This window comes from Centropristis striata, chromosome 13 (assembly GCF_030273125.1).
Source record: "Centropristis striata isolate RG_2023a ecotype Rhode Island chromosome 13, C.striata_1.0, whole genome shotgun sequence".
Taxonomy (NCBI): Eukaryota; Metazoa; Chordata; class Actinopteri; order Perciformes; family Serranidae; genus Centropristis; species Centropristis striata.
In genome coordinates, this window is record NC_081529.1 from 31,252,086 (window position 1) to 31,265,894 (window position 13,809).

General features: G+C 36.4%; 1 protein-coding gene across 1 annotated transcript in view; it reads right to left on the reverse strand.

Annotated features, from left to right (window-relative positions):
* Nucleotides 1–13,809, reverse strand: part of coro7 (coronin 7) — a 201,363-nt gene that overhangs the window by 1,953 nt on the left and 185,601 nt on the right. Inside the window, exons 10-27 of the mRNA XM_059348265.1 lie at nucleotides 13,456–13,510; nucleotides 12,198–12,255; nucleotides 11,953–12,098; nucleotides 11,047–11,145; nucleotides 10,848–10,952; nucleotides 9,724–9,886; nucleotides 8,871–9,046; nucleotides 7,968–8,076; nucleotides 7,766–7,852; nucleotides 6,607–6,749; nucleotides 5,539–5,643; nucleotides 4,688–4,773; nucleotides 3,856–3,997; nucleotides 3,671–3,760; nucleotides 2,747–2,863; nucleotides 1,603–1,738; nucleotides 967–1,058; nucleotides 806–892 (exon numbers count right to left, since the gene is read on the reverse strand). Coding sequence (XP_059204248.1) covers nucleotides 806–892; nucleotides 967–1,058; nucleotides 1,603–1,738; nucleotides 2,747–2,863; nucleotides 3,671–3,760; nucleotides 3,856–3,997; nucleotides 4,688–4,773; nucleotides 5,539–5,643; nucleotides 6,607–6,749; nucleotides 7,766–7,852; nucleotides 7,968–8,076; nucleotides 8,871–9,046; nucleotides 9,724–9,886; nucleotides 10,848–10,952; nucleotides 11,047–11,145; nucleotides 11,953–12,098; nucleotides 12,198–12,255; nucleotides 13,456–13,510 — 1,996 coding nt within the window. The remainder of the gene's footprint in view (nucleotides 1–805; nucleotides 893–966; nucleotides 1,059–1,602; nucleotides 1,739–2,746; nucleotides 2,864–3,670; nucleotides 3,761–3,855; nucleotides 3,998–4,687; nucleotides 4,774–5,538; nucleotides 5,644–6,606; nucleotides 6,750–7,765; nucleotides 7,853–7,967; nucleotides 8,077–8,870; nucleotides 9,047–9,723; nucleotides 9,887–10,847; nucleotides 10,953–11,046; nucleotides 11,146–11,952; nucleotides 12,099–12,197; nucleotides 12,256–13,455; nucleotides 13,511–13,809) is intronic.

Below are 13,809 nucleotides of genomic sequence, written 5' to 3' on the forward strand. Positions count from 1 at the left end.
CAAGCGGCATGCTTACTGTACACATGGCTGATCATAAATGAACCTGCATGGCTAACTGTGCACAGAGTGTCTGGTGCTTGTTGTAAACAAACAGAGATCGCTAAGTGAACACCTCCTGCAGCAGCAGCACATACACACTGTACTGCTACAGAGCTAACTGTTAGCCTGTTAGCACTGACTGTCCTGCCTCTTAAAGGAGCCACGCCTCTCTTATAATGGTCGCAGTATAAGGCAGACTTTTTATGCTATTTTTATTAATACTGCAAAATTTGTCACCCTGTTAAAATAATCACCTAACTAATTTTTTCAAGTTTTGCAGGAAACACAAAAAGTAGTTTTCCCTTTTAATATGTAGCTGATACAGTGGTGCCAAAGTGTGTTTAATTCTATGGGGTCTTGGGCTATTTTGTCCATTTTTTTAATCCTTTTCATGTCTTTCGTGTCATTTTGTGTCTTTTTTGGTCATTTGTGTCTTTTTTGTGTCTTTTTTTGGTCATTTTGTGTCTGTTGTTTTGTCTTTTTTAGTTATTTTGTGTATTTTTTTTTGTCATTTTGTGTCTTCTCTGTTTTTTTTTGTTATTCAGTCTTCTCATTTTGTGTCTTTTTTTTTTTGTCATTTTGTGTCTTTTTTTTTTGTCATTTTGTGTCTTTTTTTGGTCTGCTTTGTTTTAACATCTGGATGTGATGAAGAAGCATGCTTTGGGGCTTTTGGAGACTCCAGAGGGTTAAGAAGAGCTTTAATCATGCACACAGTGTAAGTCATTAGAGTCGAAGCTTCACAGCTGTTTCCATCACATCCACTCACCCACTCGTCCTCGTCGACCCCCTCGAAGGACTCCTGTGGCAGCGGGTCGTCCATGTTCCCCAACTTAGCCACCATGGCACTGAGCAACTGGACACAGAAATGTTAAATCAGAAATCAGAAAAAACAACAAGTGAGACATACTAGGAGCAGCTGATCCTCACCTCCTCTTTCTTCTGCTCGTCAGTCTTCTCCTCCAGGTAAACTGATGAGGGAAGGTATTTCCTGACTGGAGCCTCTTTAGGGGCCTCACTCACTGAAATAAAAAACACACACCATTTATAAATTTAAACATACCAGAATATATGCAATACTGACATGTAGACGGTAGATGTAAGCATCTTTATCTAGATCACGGGTAGGCAATTCATTTTTCCGAGGGGCCACATGAGATACTGAAATTACCAAAAAAAAAAAGACACAAAATCACCCAAAAAAAGACACAAAATTACCACAAAAAAAAAGACACAAAATTACCAAAAAAAGGAATTATAGGGACCTTCCACACACAACATGGTAAAGTGCCATTCGTATAAAATATGTACATAAACAAACAGAATAAGAACAATTAAATAAAACAGGAATAAACACTAAAATAAATAGTTTCATTGCTTTTAAAAAACAAACAAACAAACAAATTTTTTTTAAAAACAATAAATAAGAGCAAACCATAAAACACTAAAAACAAGAGCAGAGTCTCATGCGTGGTTGAAAGCCAAGGAATAAAAATAGGTTTTAAGATGAGTTTTAAAAATGGAGAGTGAGGAGGCATACACATCCAGAATGGTCAGAGTGTGTACCTGGTGTCATGTCTTTAGGCTTCAGGCTGATCTTCTTGTGCTGGCCGTTGGAGCCAGAGAGCCAGGCGGAGGCAGTCAGTGCTGGTTCCCAACACACTGCAGTATCTGTGTACACATCGTCCTGGAAAAACTCTTTCTGGAGACACAGAATCACACACATAGAGCCATTTATACTTTTTATAGTGAGACGATAGCGTTATAGTGCTGCAGGCATGACACACTTTTGTCGGCCAACCGGGAAGTTACAGTAGCATTGCTCTGGTTCCCTTGACAAAAAACCAATGGGATTGTTTTATTTTGGATTATTGCAGAAAAAGTAGTTAAATCGTTGAACAAAGTTTGATACTTACATGTTTTGTTCAGTTAAATAATCTTCATAAAAGCTAAATGGCAATAGCTAGAACTGAGCTGACAATGACCCCTGTAGTATCATTTAGCTGCTTTTGACATTTTCAGCAAAAAGTGGGTTATTTACTGACTTTTTAAAGGTCATAGAATACAATATTAAAATATCTTCAAGTCTTCAAAACAAAGGAACACGAAGGGCAAAAAAAAATGCTGACTCATTTCCAGGTTTTAGGACTTATCCCTCTATGGTACGGTGTTACCGATACTGATTTTTGGCCTGACAAATTTCTGCAATGCATTTTTTTGAGTGATGCGATACTTTAAAAAAGAGGAAAGAGTATAGGGAGCCAATAGCAATGCTTTAATTTGTCAATTGTGGCCCTTGTGACGATATTTTGTGGCCCTCACCTTGATATGAAAGTTAATGTGAATTTTATATGAATGGCACTTTACTGTGTTGTGTTTGAAAGGTCCCTTTACTACTTACTTTACTACTATTACTTTTTTTTTGGTAATTTTATCTTTTTTAACAATTTTGTGTCTTTTTTAGTAATTTTGTGTATTTTTTGGGTCATTTTGTGTACTTTTTAAAATAATTTTGTGTCTTTTTTGGTAATTCTGTGTCTTATTTTGGTCATTTTGTGTCTTGTTTTGGTCATTTTGATACTGCCTCTAGCGGCCCCCAGGTAATTTGAGTTTGAGACCCCTGCCGTAGAGGGTTATTCCTGCAGCACTCTGTTTATTAGAATTAACCACCAGGAGTTAAACAGTCCACTGGGTGGTGCAGTGTGCTCACCTTGACTCGAGGGACTCTGAAGGCCACCGGCTCGATGCTCGTCTTGGTGAGCAAAAGTCCCACAGCGATCTCCACGTCACGCACATTGCACTCTGTCTTGGGCAGAAAGGCCAAGCCCTGCAAACAGGAATCAATCAAAATAACATTTAAAGTCTACACTGTTTCACATGCAAATCTCCATACTTTTCAGCAGATTTTTCAGACCATTTTTGACATCTTCGTACAAATAATGAGATGTTTCTTACGTAAATAAATTGCTTTGAAATACAACCGTTAACATGCATGTTACATTCTGACTGTGTTAGATGCTATTGAGTTGCTGACTGCTAAAGTGCAACGTTATTCAATGTTTGTCATGTACGTTTAAATAACTGTAAACCCTCAACCAGGAAAATAGAAGGGATGTTAATTTCATCAGGGAACAATTAACCCTCTGGGCTCTTTATATGATCGAGCCGTCCAGATCAGATCATGTGAAGTTTAACAAAAAAAAACATTCAATCTTAATAAATGTTCAAAAACATTTATTGTTCAACAGCACTATTAATGTCACAATTTTGATAAATGTTGTGGAGATGTTTTTTTTAATTATATAACTAAGAAATATCATAAACATAAATACCATAAACGCCCAATGTAACGTTTATGTCACATCACAGATCTTTGACATTTAGGGGTAGACATTTTTTTAAAACATCATAAATGTGTTCTATGTGGTCCACTTGCTCTGTGGTATATCCCCCATACTTTTCCCAGGATTACTGGGTTTTTATGGTTTAAATTCCATTCTTTCCCATAATGTGTAGGAACTCTGAAGAAGTAAAGCTTGGCAAATAAAAACACAGACAGCATCACAAACACTCACATGCATGGTGACTGAATTAAAATATGACAAAAATGAATAAAAAGTAAGCAGCTCAGTACCTTATGTGGCTCAGGGGAGTTAAAATAGCTGCAGTCAAGAAAGTGCGGCTCCTCAGGGAGCACCTCGTAAATGTGAACTCTGGTGTCACCCTGGAAACACATTAAACACACAGCTCACACCCAACTCTTACGTTTCTCTCAGATTTTGGATTTTAGACGTACCTTTATTTATTCTATTTGCCTACCTTTCCAGTGAGGATGAGCACGCTGGTGTCAGCGTCGTAGAAAGGGATGAGTGTGGAAGGAGAGACGTCTAGCTGGGTGCTGGCGACGGCTCCGGAGGACAAGGAGTCAGCGGAGTACAGGTAGAGTCCTCGCTCACTGCGGCTGCACACGGGCGACAAGAAAGAGTCAGTAGGGGTCTGATTTAACTGATTTAGTTTTATCCTACCATAACTTAGTAGGGGGGACCGGGGGCATGCTCACATGGAGACATTTTTGCCCTAAAAGCCTAAATTTGGTGCCTCTCGCACATTCTAATGCTACTATTCCATCTTAATCATTGCATATTTTAATGAATTACTGTAAAGGGGAATAAGGGGTCTGTTTTACTTAAGGCGTCATATTTTTACAGGCTTCTTGTAAATTATATGGTGGAATCTGCTAACACATCCATGTGCTCTTATTTTGAAAGCTATATTTGTTTGCATTTATTTTGAAGGCGGGTCCGACACGTTCTTACCAAGGTTATTATAGTTAACGAAAAATAACGAAATAACGGAAGCTAGAATTGAAAAAACATTTTTCGTTAACTGATATAAAAATAAAAACGAGAGTTTAAAAAAAAGGATTACTCATTGAAACTGTATTTTGTGGTTACAAAACTAACTAAAACTAAAATGTCCTTTGTTTTTGTCAACTTTTTTCATACGTAAACCTTTTTGGTTTTATGACTTAATAAACTTATTGGGGTTGAGATGGATGAGACAAAGGAAATAAAGGAAACATTTATTGTGACTTAACTAATAAAAACTAAACTAAAACTAAGCTTTTGAAAGTCTTTGCCATGTTCAGTACCTGTCAAATCCTGACACCAGCAGGAACTTGCCGTCACACACCCAGACTGTACGAGCTCCCCGGTGGCCCTCAGGACCTGGGCCCTCCTAAAAAAAGAAATGTAATTAAAGATTTAATTAGTTCATGAAATGTAAAGAAAACCTGTATTTTTTCACTCATTAAACAACACTGTAATGGATTGCTTCCTGTTAGATCTTCTTACTCACTAGCATCTTATTCCTTTTACAAAGCAGTCACACAAACTAACAAATTACATTTAAATATTTAAGGACAGACAGGAAAAACATGTTTTTGCACCAAGTTAAGTGTTGTTTAATGACATTTAAGTATTAATATAAGAGGATATTGAATTGTTATATAAGGTATTTATGTTTATTCAAACATACAATGCCATTTAGTCAATTACAAAAACAAAGAAAAGGAAGACAAAAAACTTTCATAAAATGAATATATATACACACACACACACACACACACACACACACACACACACACACACACACACACATATTTGATTAGGATAATTATAAGAATAATTAAGATGTATAATGAATTACATTATAAAATTTCATTTTGCAACTAGGGTAGATAATTTGATGGATAAATGTAAATAAATGTAATTATCAAATGTAAAATACAGTCATATAAAACAATTAAAAGTAAAGGTTGGGAATTTCAGGATCAAATTTCCAAAAGGTTTATGAGAACTGATTTTAAGGAGTTGCTGTATGTAATACATATTTTGTTTGAAGAGTTACGTCTACAATACACAACATACAGTTTAAAGACAAATCTCATCTTTTTTTTAAAAATCATGCATCGTTCCATATTCTGCAAAGTGCTGCACAAACCTGCACAGGTGCAGTGGACTTGCGGGGGTCATAGATGCGAACTTTTCCATCCTTGCACACTGTGGCCAGGAGCTTCCCATCTGGGCTCCACGCCATGCTGAAGATCTGAATATGATCCATGAGAGAAAGGAGAAGGAGAAGCTCAGAGACACTTGATTCTTCAGTTCTTCAGTGTTTGCAGGGGAGAATATCTAAATGACCAACCTGCTGTGCCAACAGTCTATACCAGGGATTAAATGCTGGAGGGGGCCACAATTTTTCATGGACACTACCACAGGGCCACATATAGGACCGTGCACTTAACCAGATATGATGAAACTGCAATTTTAAATATGTTTACAGTGCAGTAACTTTTTTTTTGTGATCAAATTTTCATCATCATTCAACAGCACATAAATAAAGTAATTACCATTTATAAACATGTGCATACCCATGTACATACACACACAGATACACACATACACGTCAAATAATAATAATAATAATAATAAAATGAAAACATAACAATAAAATGAAGATATAACTGCAAATAAATAAATAATAAAAATAAAAAAGGCAAGTAAGTGAAATACATAAAGTGTCACAAATGCAAAAGGAAAAAAGTGCCAATGAGGTATAACCTAGTTAGATCTATTAAATGGTTAGATGCCATCCACAATTTACAGTACACAGTAAAAACCCAAACAGGGAACATAAACCAAAGAAAAAAGGACAGAGAGGGCGAACAGTGCAGTAACTTAACATATTTCATGCTCAATGCATGTATAACAGTATAAATAGGAATGCAAAAGGTTTGAAGCAAATAAGAAATAACCACTTACTGTGATTTATTTTTTATCAGTGCAAGAACAGCAGACCAACATTAATTGCAAGAAGTAATTTTGTGCATTTTTACACTGCACTTTTAAGATTTCATGCTCAAATGCATGTAGTTGTACTGAGGGCCACTTCAAGTGAGGGTGCGGGCCGTATGCGGCCCCCGGGCCTCCAGTTGCCCATCCCTGGTCTATATCTATTATGTTTTACTAATTCTATGATTTGATCACGGTGTGGATCTTGATCACCCACCTGGTCCTGGTGTCCGGTGAGGACTTTGACCTGTTCTCCGCTTTCCACGTTCCACATTCTGACGGAGAGATCGTAGGATGAGGACACCAGCAGTCCGCTGGCCAGAGGGTGGAACTTGATGGAGTAAATCTTCTCCGTGTGGCCTACGAAGGGTCACAGCAGCTGTCAATCAACTTGACTTTTACCTTCAATCAATGATCTGTTATAGAAAAAACTAGAACATTTCTAAAGGAATTTTGAGTGTGCTTGACTCTTGCCTGTGACTCTCCCCCCATACATTAATAAATTACAATTTGAACTGTTCTCAAAATGGAAAAGAGATGGAAGTAATGAACTATAATAAAGCAGGTGTTGGTGTGTGTGTCTGTGTGTAAGTGTGAGATAAAAAAGCCGAAGTCACAAGAATGAAGTCAAAATGACAAGAAAAAGGTAAAAATGAGGAGAATAAAATAGAAAATTACAAGAAAGAAGTTGAAATTATGAGAATAAAGTAAAAATAACGAGAAAAAAGTCAAAATGAGAAAAGTAGTCGAAGTCAGGAGAAAAAAAAATTGAAGTCAGGATAAAATGTCAAAATGAAAAAGAAAATTAGAAGCCATGAAAAAAAAGTCAAAATGAGAAAAAAAGTTGAAGGCAGGACAAAATGTCAAAATGAAAAAAAAAAAGTAGAGTCATGAAAAAAAGTCAAAATGAGAAACAAAAGTCGAAGTCAGGAAATAAAAAGTCGAAGTCAGGAAAAAAAAGAAAAAATTAGGAAAAAAAAGTCGGTCAGAAAAAAAAGAAAAAAAAGTGAAAATGAAAACGAAAAGTCGAAGCCACCCAAAAAAGTCAAAATGAGAAAAAAAAGTCAAAGTCACGAAAAAAAGTAAAAATGAGAAAAATAAGTCAAAGTCACGAAAAAAAAAAAGTAAAAGTCACGAAAAAGTCGACAGACAAATTTTTATCTCCCTCTACACTCTCGGGATGATGTCATCCACTCTAGCCTCTTCATAGGGTAACAATGGGGGATTTTTTGGCGTGTCTTTGCCGAATAATTTAAAAAACGTTTGCCGAAATCCTTAGAAAATAAAAAAAAACATGGAAGAAATGGAAGAATAAGAATAAGCCCGGTGAATAGTATATAGTGTGCTAGACTGACGTAATATCAGTAGGTTCCTACCTCTCAAGATGACTTCAGGCTCGGTCAGGGTCTCTGTCAGGCCTCCCTTTGGGACCTGCCACACCCGGATCTTTGCATCATCGCCAGCTAGCACGGACAGAGAGCCGGAGATACACAAGTCAAATCACACACTAGTCAGGACGGTAATACAACGTACAGCTGCAGATGCTCACACCTACACAGAGTACATGTATTCACTCACCCACAGCCAGCCGCTGCGTGTCAAAGGGGTCCCAGGACAAGTCGACCACATTGACGGAGTTCTGGATGGTGGCCTGGGCCGTGTCAGGGAGCCTGCCAGGCTGAGAGCGCTGAGGAGAGCAAGCAAATCAGTCAACAGGGCTGCATGACATGCGGAAAATATACCTATATGTAATGTTGTTAAATCAATATAACCACAGTACTTGCAATGATTTCTGTTCATGTTGTGAATTGTATTATGCCTATGTTGCTGAGGTTTTTTTCCAATGACAATAAAGGCTTTCTGAGTCTGATTCTGATTTAACCCTACTATTATGTTGCGGGTGAAATTGATCCATTTCAAAGTTTAAAAATCTAGAAAAAATAGTTAAAAGTATTTTTTCATGTCATGTAAATCCATTGTATGTTATATGTAGGTCTTTTAATGTACCGTACATAAAAAAAGTTTTAACATGCATTTTTTATGAAAAACAATTGAATTATCCCCATTGAACCATGATCTGTGATAGGTAAAGAACGCTAAATATTGATTAAAATGGTTAGTAATTGAGTTATTAATGAAATATAAACAATGTTTATAGGGATATTTTAGTCTCTGACACTTTTGGATAATTAAACATGCCCTTGGTCAAATTGACCCATGAACATTATTGCTGTTCCTGAGAAATGAACATAACAGGAGGGTTAAACAGATATTGAAGAGACCTCAGTCCTGCTTTTCTGCTGCTTAATTATTGAACACATTAAACATTAAACTGAAGACAAAAGGCCCAGTAAAAAAGAATAATAGTCACATTAGAAAGTGCAGTTTTTTACTGATACTCATGATGGTGACGAAAAAACAAAGTGGGGAGGTTTTCTAAATCAGCATGACATAAACAGATATTAATTTAATCTCCCGTACCTCAAAAACGGCGATCTGGCCCCCAGAGATGGCGAGGGGCACGGCCACACGTTGGCTGTTGACACAGAAGCCGTCACACTCGCCTGGAGTGGTCAGGTTGAGGCCACGCAGGTTGGTGATGTGTGTGTCCCGGTGCATCACCGCTCCCTGGACGTGACGGAACTTGGAGGTCGGCCCTGGATCGAAGAAAATCAACAAACAGCTATTATTATAAAATGAAAGACATGAGAATAAAGAATCAATTAATTAATCAATCAATAGGACTTTATTTGGATAAGACTTTTCATACAAGAGAAAGGCAACACAAAGTGCTTCACATAAAAAAGGAGAAAATAATAATAATAATAATAATAAAACATAGAAACAAGCAAACATCCTAGCAACACTGGAGGCAGGTTAGAATTAATTAGATAAATAAATAAAAATAAAGTAAGGTAAGATAAAATAAAATAAAAAACAAAAGTAAATAATAATAATAAAAAGTAAAAAAAAAGCTAGATAAAAAAGATGAAAACAATAAATAAAAATTAAAAAGTAGAGCATGATAAAAAAAAAATATGAATAAATTAATATATAAATAACTAAATAAATATATATATATATACACAAAAATAAATAAATGAATATATATATATATATATACACCGGTATATAAAATAGACTAATAAATAGTAGCAAATAAATAAATAGATAAAAGAGAAGATGTTGTAACACTAAGACGCATGAGCAGAAAAATCTTTAAAAATGGGGTTCAAGTAAAAGCCAAATTAAAAAGATAAGTCTTAAGTTTTCTCCTAAAGATATGAACAGTCTCTGATGGCCTCATGAATGAGAGATGTGAGTGTGTTGGTACCCAGCAGGTTGTGGATGGCCTTGGTGCTCTGGCTGGGACTGGGACTGGGCAGGAAGCCTGAGGAGAGGCCGGAGGTGGAGGAGGGGGAGCGGGACGGGGCAGCGCTGCTGCTGCTGGGGGTGCTCAGAGGACTGCTGGAGGTGGAGCAGCCACGTGCTGGCTCCTGGAGAATAGAAGGTGGCTGTTAACTTGTCATAATAAAAATAAAATGAATACATTTAATTTAAAAACTCAAATTTTTACTACTCCCAATTTGGTAGAAAATCTACTAGTTATTATACTTGAGTCTTTAGTGGAACTTTGAAGGGGGGATACTATGTTTTTCCTTATTTTCTGTCATATATATACATTCTAAGAGACAGGTGAGACAACAGAGCGTTTTAGAAAGAGGGTGGATAGAGGTGTATGTGTTTGAGAAAATTGTCTTTTTTAACATTAAAGCATGTGATCACGTTTGAGTAAAGACACACAAAAACCCCCAAAAAACTATGAACCTGAAAATGATCATAATACAGGTACATCTCAAAAAAATTGAATATTGTGAAAAAGTTCAATATTTTTTATCAATTATTTCATGAAGTGAAACTTGCATATTATATAGATTCATTACACATAGAGTGAAATATTTCAAGCCTGTATTTCTTGTAATTTTGATGATTATGGCTTACAGATAATGAAAACACAAAACTCAGTGTCTCAGAAAATTAGAATATTACATCAGATCAATGAAAAAAATGATATTTTATCTTGTGGAAGCATGAAGACTCTAAAATGTCCTGCTAGATGGCTGCTATGTGGACTTCAGAAAACACAGTGGACCAACAGCAGCAGAGGACATGGCCCCAAACCACCACTGACCCAGCACCAGCACATTACACTGACCAGCAATATTCTAGTTTTATATTGAGACACTTAGTTTTGTGTTTTCATTATCTCTAAGCCAGAATCATCAAAATTACAAGAAAAACAGGCTTGAAATATTTCACTCTGTGGGTAATGAATCTATATAATATATGAGTTTCACTTTCTGAAATGATTGAGAAAAAATATTGAACTTTTTTATGATATTCTACTTTTTTGAGATGTACCTGTAGTTCCCCTTTAATAGTCAGATTTTTTTCTACCTCCTTGCTCCCCCCACTGGTCAGCTCCTTCTTTGCAGACATCTGTTTTGCTGGTGGAGCCTTTGCTTTGGGCTGTTTGTCTGGGTGGAGGCTGACTTTCTCCACCTGAGGATAAACAGAAGATGAATTATTTAAGGCTTCCTAAAGTGCAAAGACAGGATAAACTTGTTGGGAGTGGAGATTTTTTTTTTAACTTTACCTGCTTGTTCCCTCCCTGCCACCACTCCTCAGCAGACATGGCTGCTGTGGTGCCCACTGTGTCCGGGTAGAGGTCGTCATGAAACTCCTGGCCTGAACGCTGGAAGGGAACATGGCACAAACAAACATAAATACTAGGACCGGGACTTTAACTACACAAAAATTACACAAAAATAAACGCGTTTAAAAAAATTGACACATTTTAATTGCACTCATTTTTGCACCGCGGAACGTTTCTCACTGGATGAGTTTCAGGCGGACCGATTATACTGGAGCACCAACTAGCGTTGATGAGTTCAGACAACAACAAACCACAGTGAACATGAAGGAAGAAGCTGATGAGACCTTTGGTTGGCCCCGTGGATGATGGGACATTTAGTTACTAAAAACCAACGGATGGAAGCGTCGATAAGAGCATGGTTGTGTTGCTAGGCAACAAGGAATTCACATATCACCGCAGCAGTTTTACTTAAAAACCAAAGTATTCTAGTTTACAGAAGGTCTACCTACCTATAGGCTACCTGGATTTATGAAATGTACTATATTTCTAAATATGCTATTGCTACACTTAATGGCAAAAATTGCACTGGTCTGTTGGACTTGAACAAAAATAAACAATATTTTTGTTGCTTAAGCTTATGTATTCAGTCATTATCCAGTATTCAGTCATTAATGGTATACTAAAAATCCATGTGAAAAAAATGACTTCTCACTGTTCTCAGGTCAAATATATACATGCGATTAAAATGCGATTAATTACGATTAATTAATTACAAAGCCTCTAATTAATTCGATTATTTTTTTTAATCGAGTCCCGGCCCTAATAAATACATTAAAAAAAACCCAATGCAAACATGTACATCACTTGAAAACATTAGGAATCTGCATTTTCTGTGCAGATGCTCACCTTGCGAGGGACCTGATAGCTGATTGGAACAATGCAGCTGTCTGTCAGCTGAAGCACACGCATCACTTCACAGGACATGACATCCAACGCCAGCTTGGGCACCATGGCAACGCCTCGTGTTGAGGTGTCTGTCAGACAGTGGCTCACTGCAGAGATGTAGAGAAAAAAGAGAAGAGAGGGGTTAGGAACCAGGAGGGAGAGCTTTAATAACCTGAGCAGACAGATAACAGCTGATTATACTCTACCTTGGGTGAGGAAAGGCTCTGAGGACGACACTTCAAAGCAATCGACCACAGTGTCCCCCTGCAAGAGAGAGAACATTATCAAATCATTCACAGTGCTGCAAACTGTAAAGTAGAACCTGACCGATAAGAAGATTTTTGAGATGCTGATAGTGATTCTAGAGGGAGAAAATTCATCAATAACCCATATGGTGGCCGATCTTAATATGCTTTATAACATGGACTTTATAAGGTGGTAGTTATGTTCATTGAGTGTTATTAAGGGAGAATAACTATCCTTGTTGTACTACCACCTTATAAAGTCCATACAAAGCAAAGCATATTTAGATCATAACTCATATACAGCTTCCTTACTTACTACTGATAAGCAATAATTCTGAGGTTATTGAGGGAAAACTCTTAGTTAATGGCTTACTGGTTGTATAATAAGGCCATGCAGAATAAGGCATTAATAACTACTTAATGATTAATTAAGAGCCAATATGTTACTTATTTGCATGCTAATAAGCAATTAATTAATGTGTATATATATCTCAATATATCATATTATGTCATATCTTGTGTATATATATGTGTACGTGTGTGTGTTTATATATACATGTTTACATATTATATATTATGTTATGTATGTATGCACACCCTGCACAGGCTAAATATATGACACATTGCTATGTTATTATTAGTATTATTACTATTACTATTATTACTATTAATACTACTATTATTATTATTATTATTATATACATATACTGTTGCTGCCATTACTATTATTACTATATACTGTGATATATGACTATTAATATACTGGCCTTATTGTTATTATTATTATATTATTATTATTATTATTATTATTATTATTATTATTATTATTATATTCTATATTATATACTACACATATACTGTACCATTATTATATACTGTCTAGTCACTATAACATTATTACCATCATATCATCAGTATAATAACCATCATCTTGCCACTGTACCTTACCTACTAACTGATCTTCTTAGTGTCCTTCTTCTATTCTGTGTTTTTTTCTATTGTTGTTTTTATTTATTCTACCTCAGTATTTCATTCTATTGTATTTTATTGTACTTAAACTGTGACAACCGAATTTCCCTTCAGAAGTGGTACCTTATTATTTTTATAATACAATAAGTCTAAGGAAGGTTTTTTTTTTTTTTTTAAGTAGAGCACAAAGTTGAACATTCAAACCATTCTCTAAGTTTTACTTGGCAGAAGACATTAATCTGTATCTCACCGTGCCGGCCAGTATCAGCAGACCAGTGTCATCATCAAAGAGAGGGACCACCATCCTAAAAGAAGAGCAATGGAGAGAAACAGGCTCATCACATGATACTCAGAAACAACACACTGATGTAGAACACACATTTCTATGTCTCAGTCTGTAGGAGGAAGTACTGCAGCAGCACCACTAGATGGAGGAGTGTGATCAGTTTTAGGGCAAAAGAGTCACTGGACACTCACTGATTTCTGTTAGTTAGTGCTTATAAGCTGCTCAAGTAACGCTAAACCAACATTATCAAAGACATATACTGTACAGCATGGGTCTCAAACTCGCGGCCCTTGTGACGATATTTTGTGGCCCCCACCT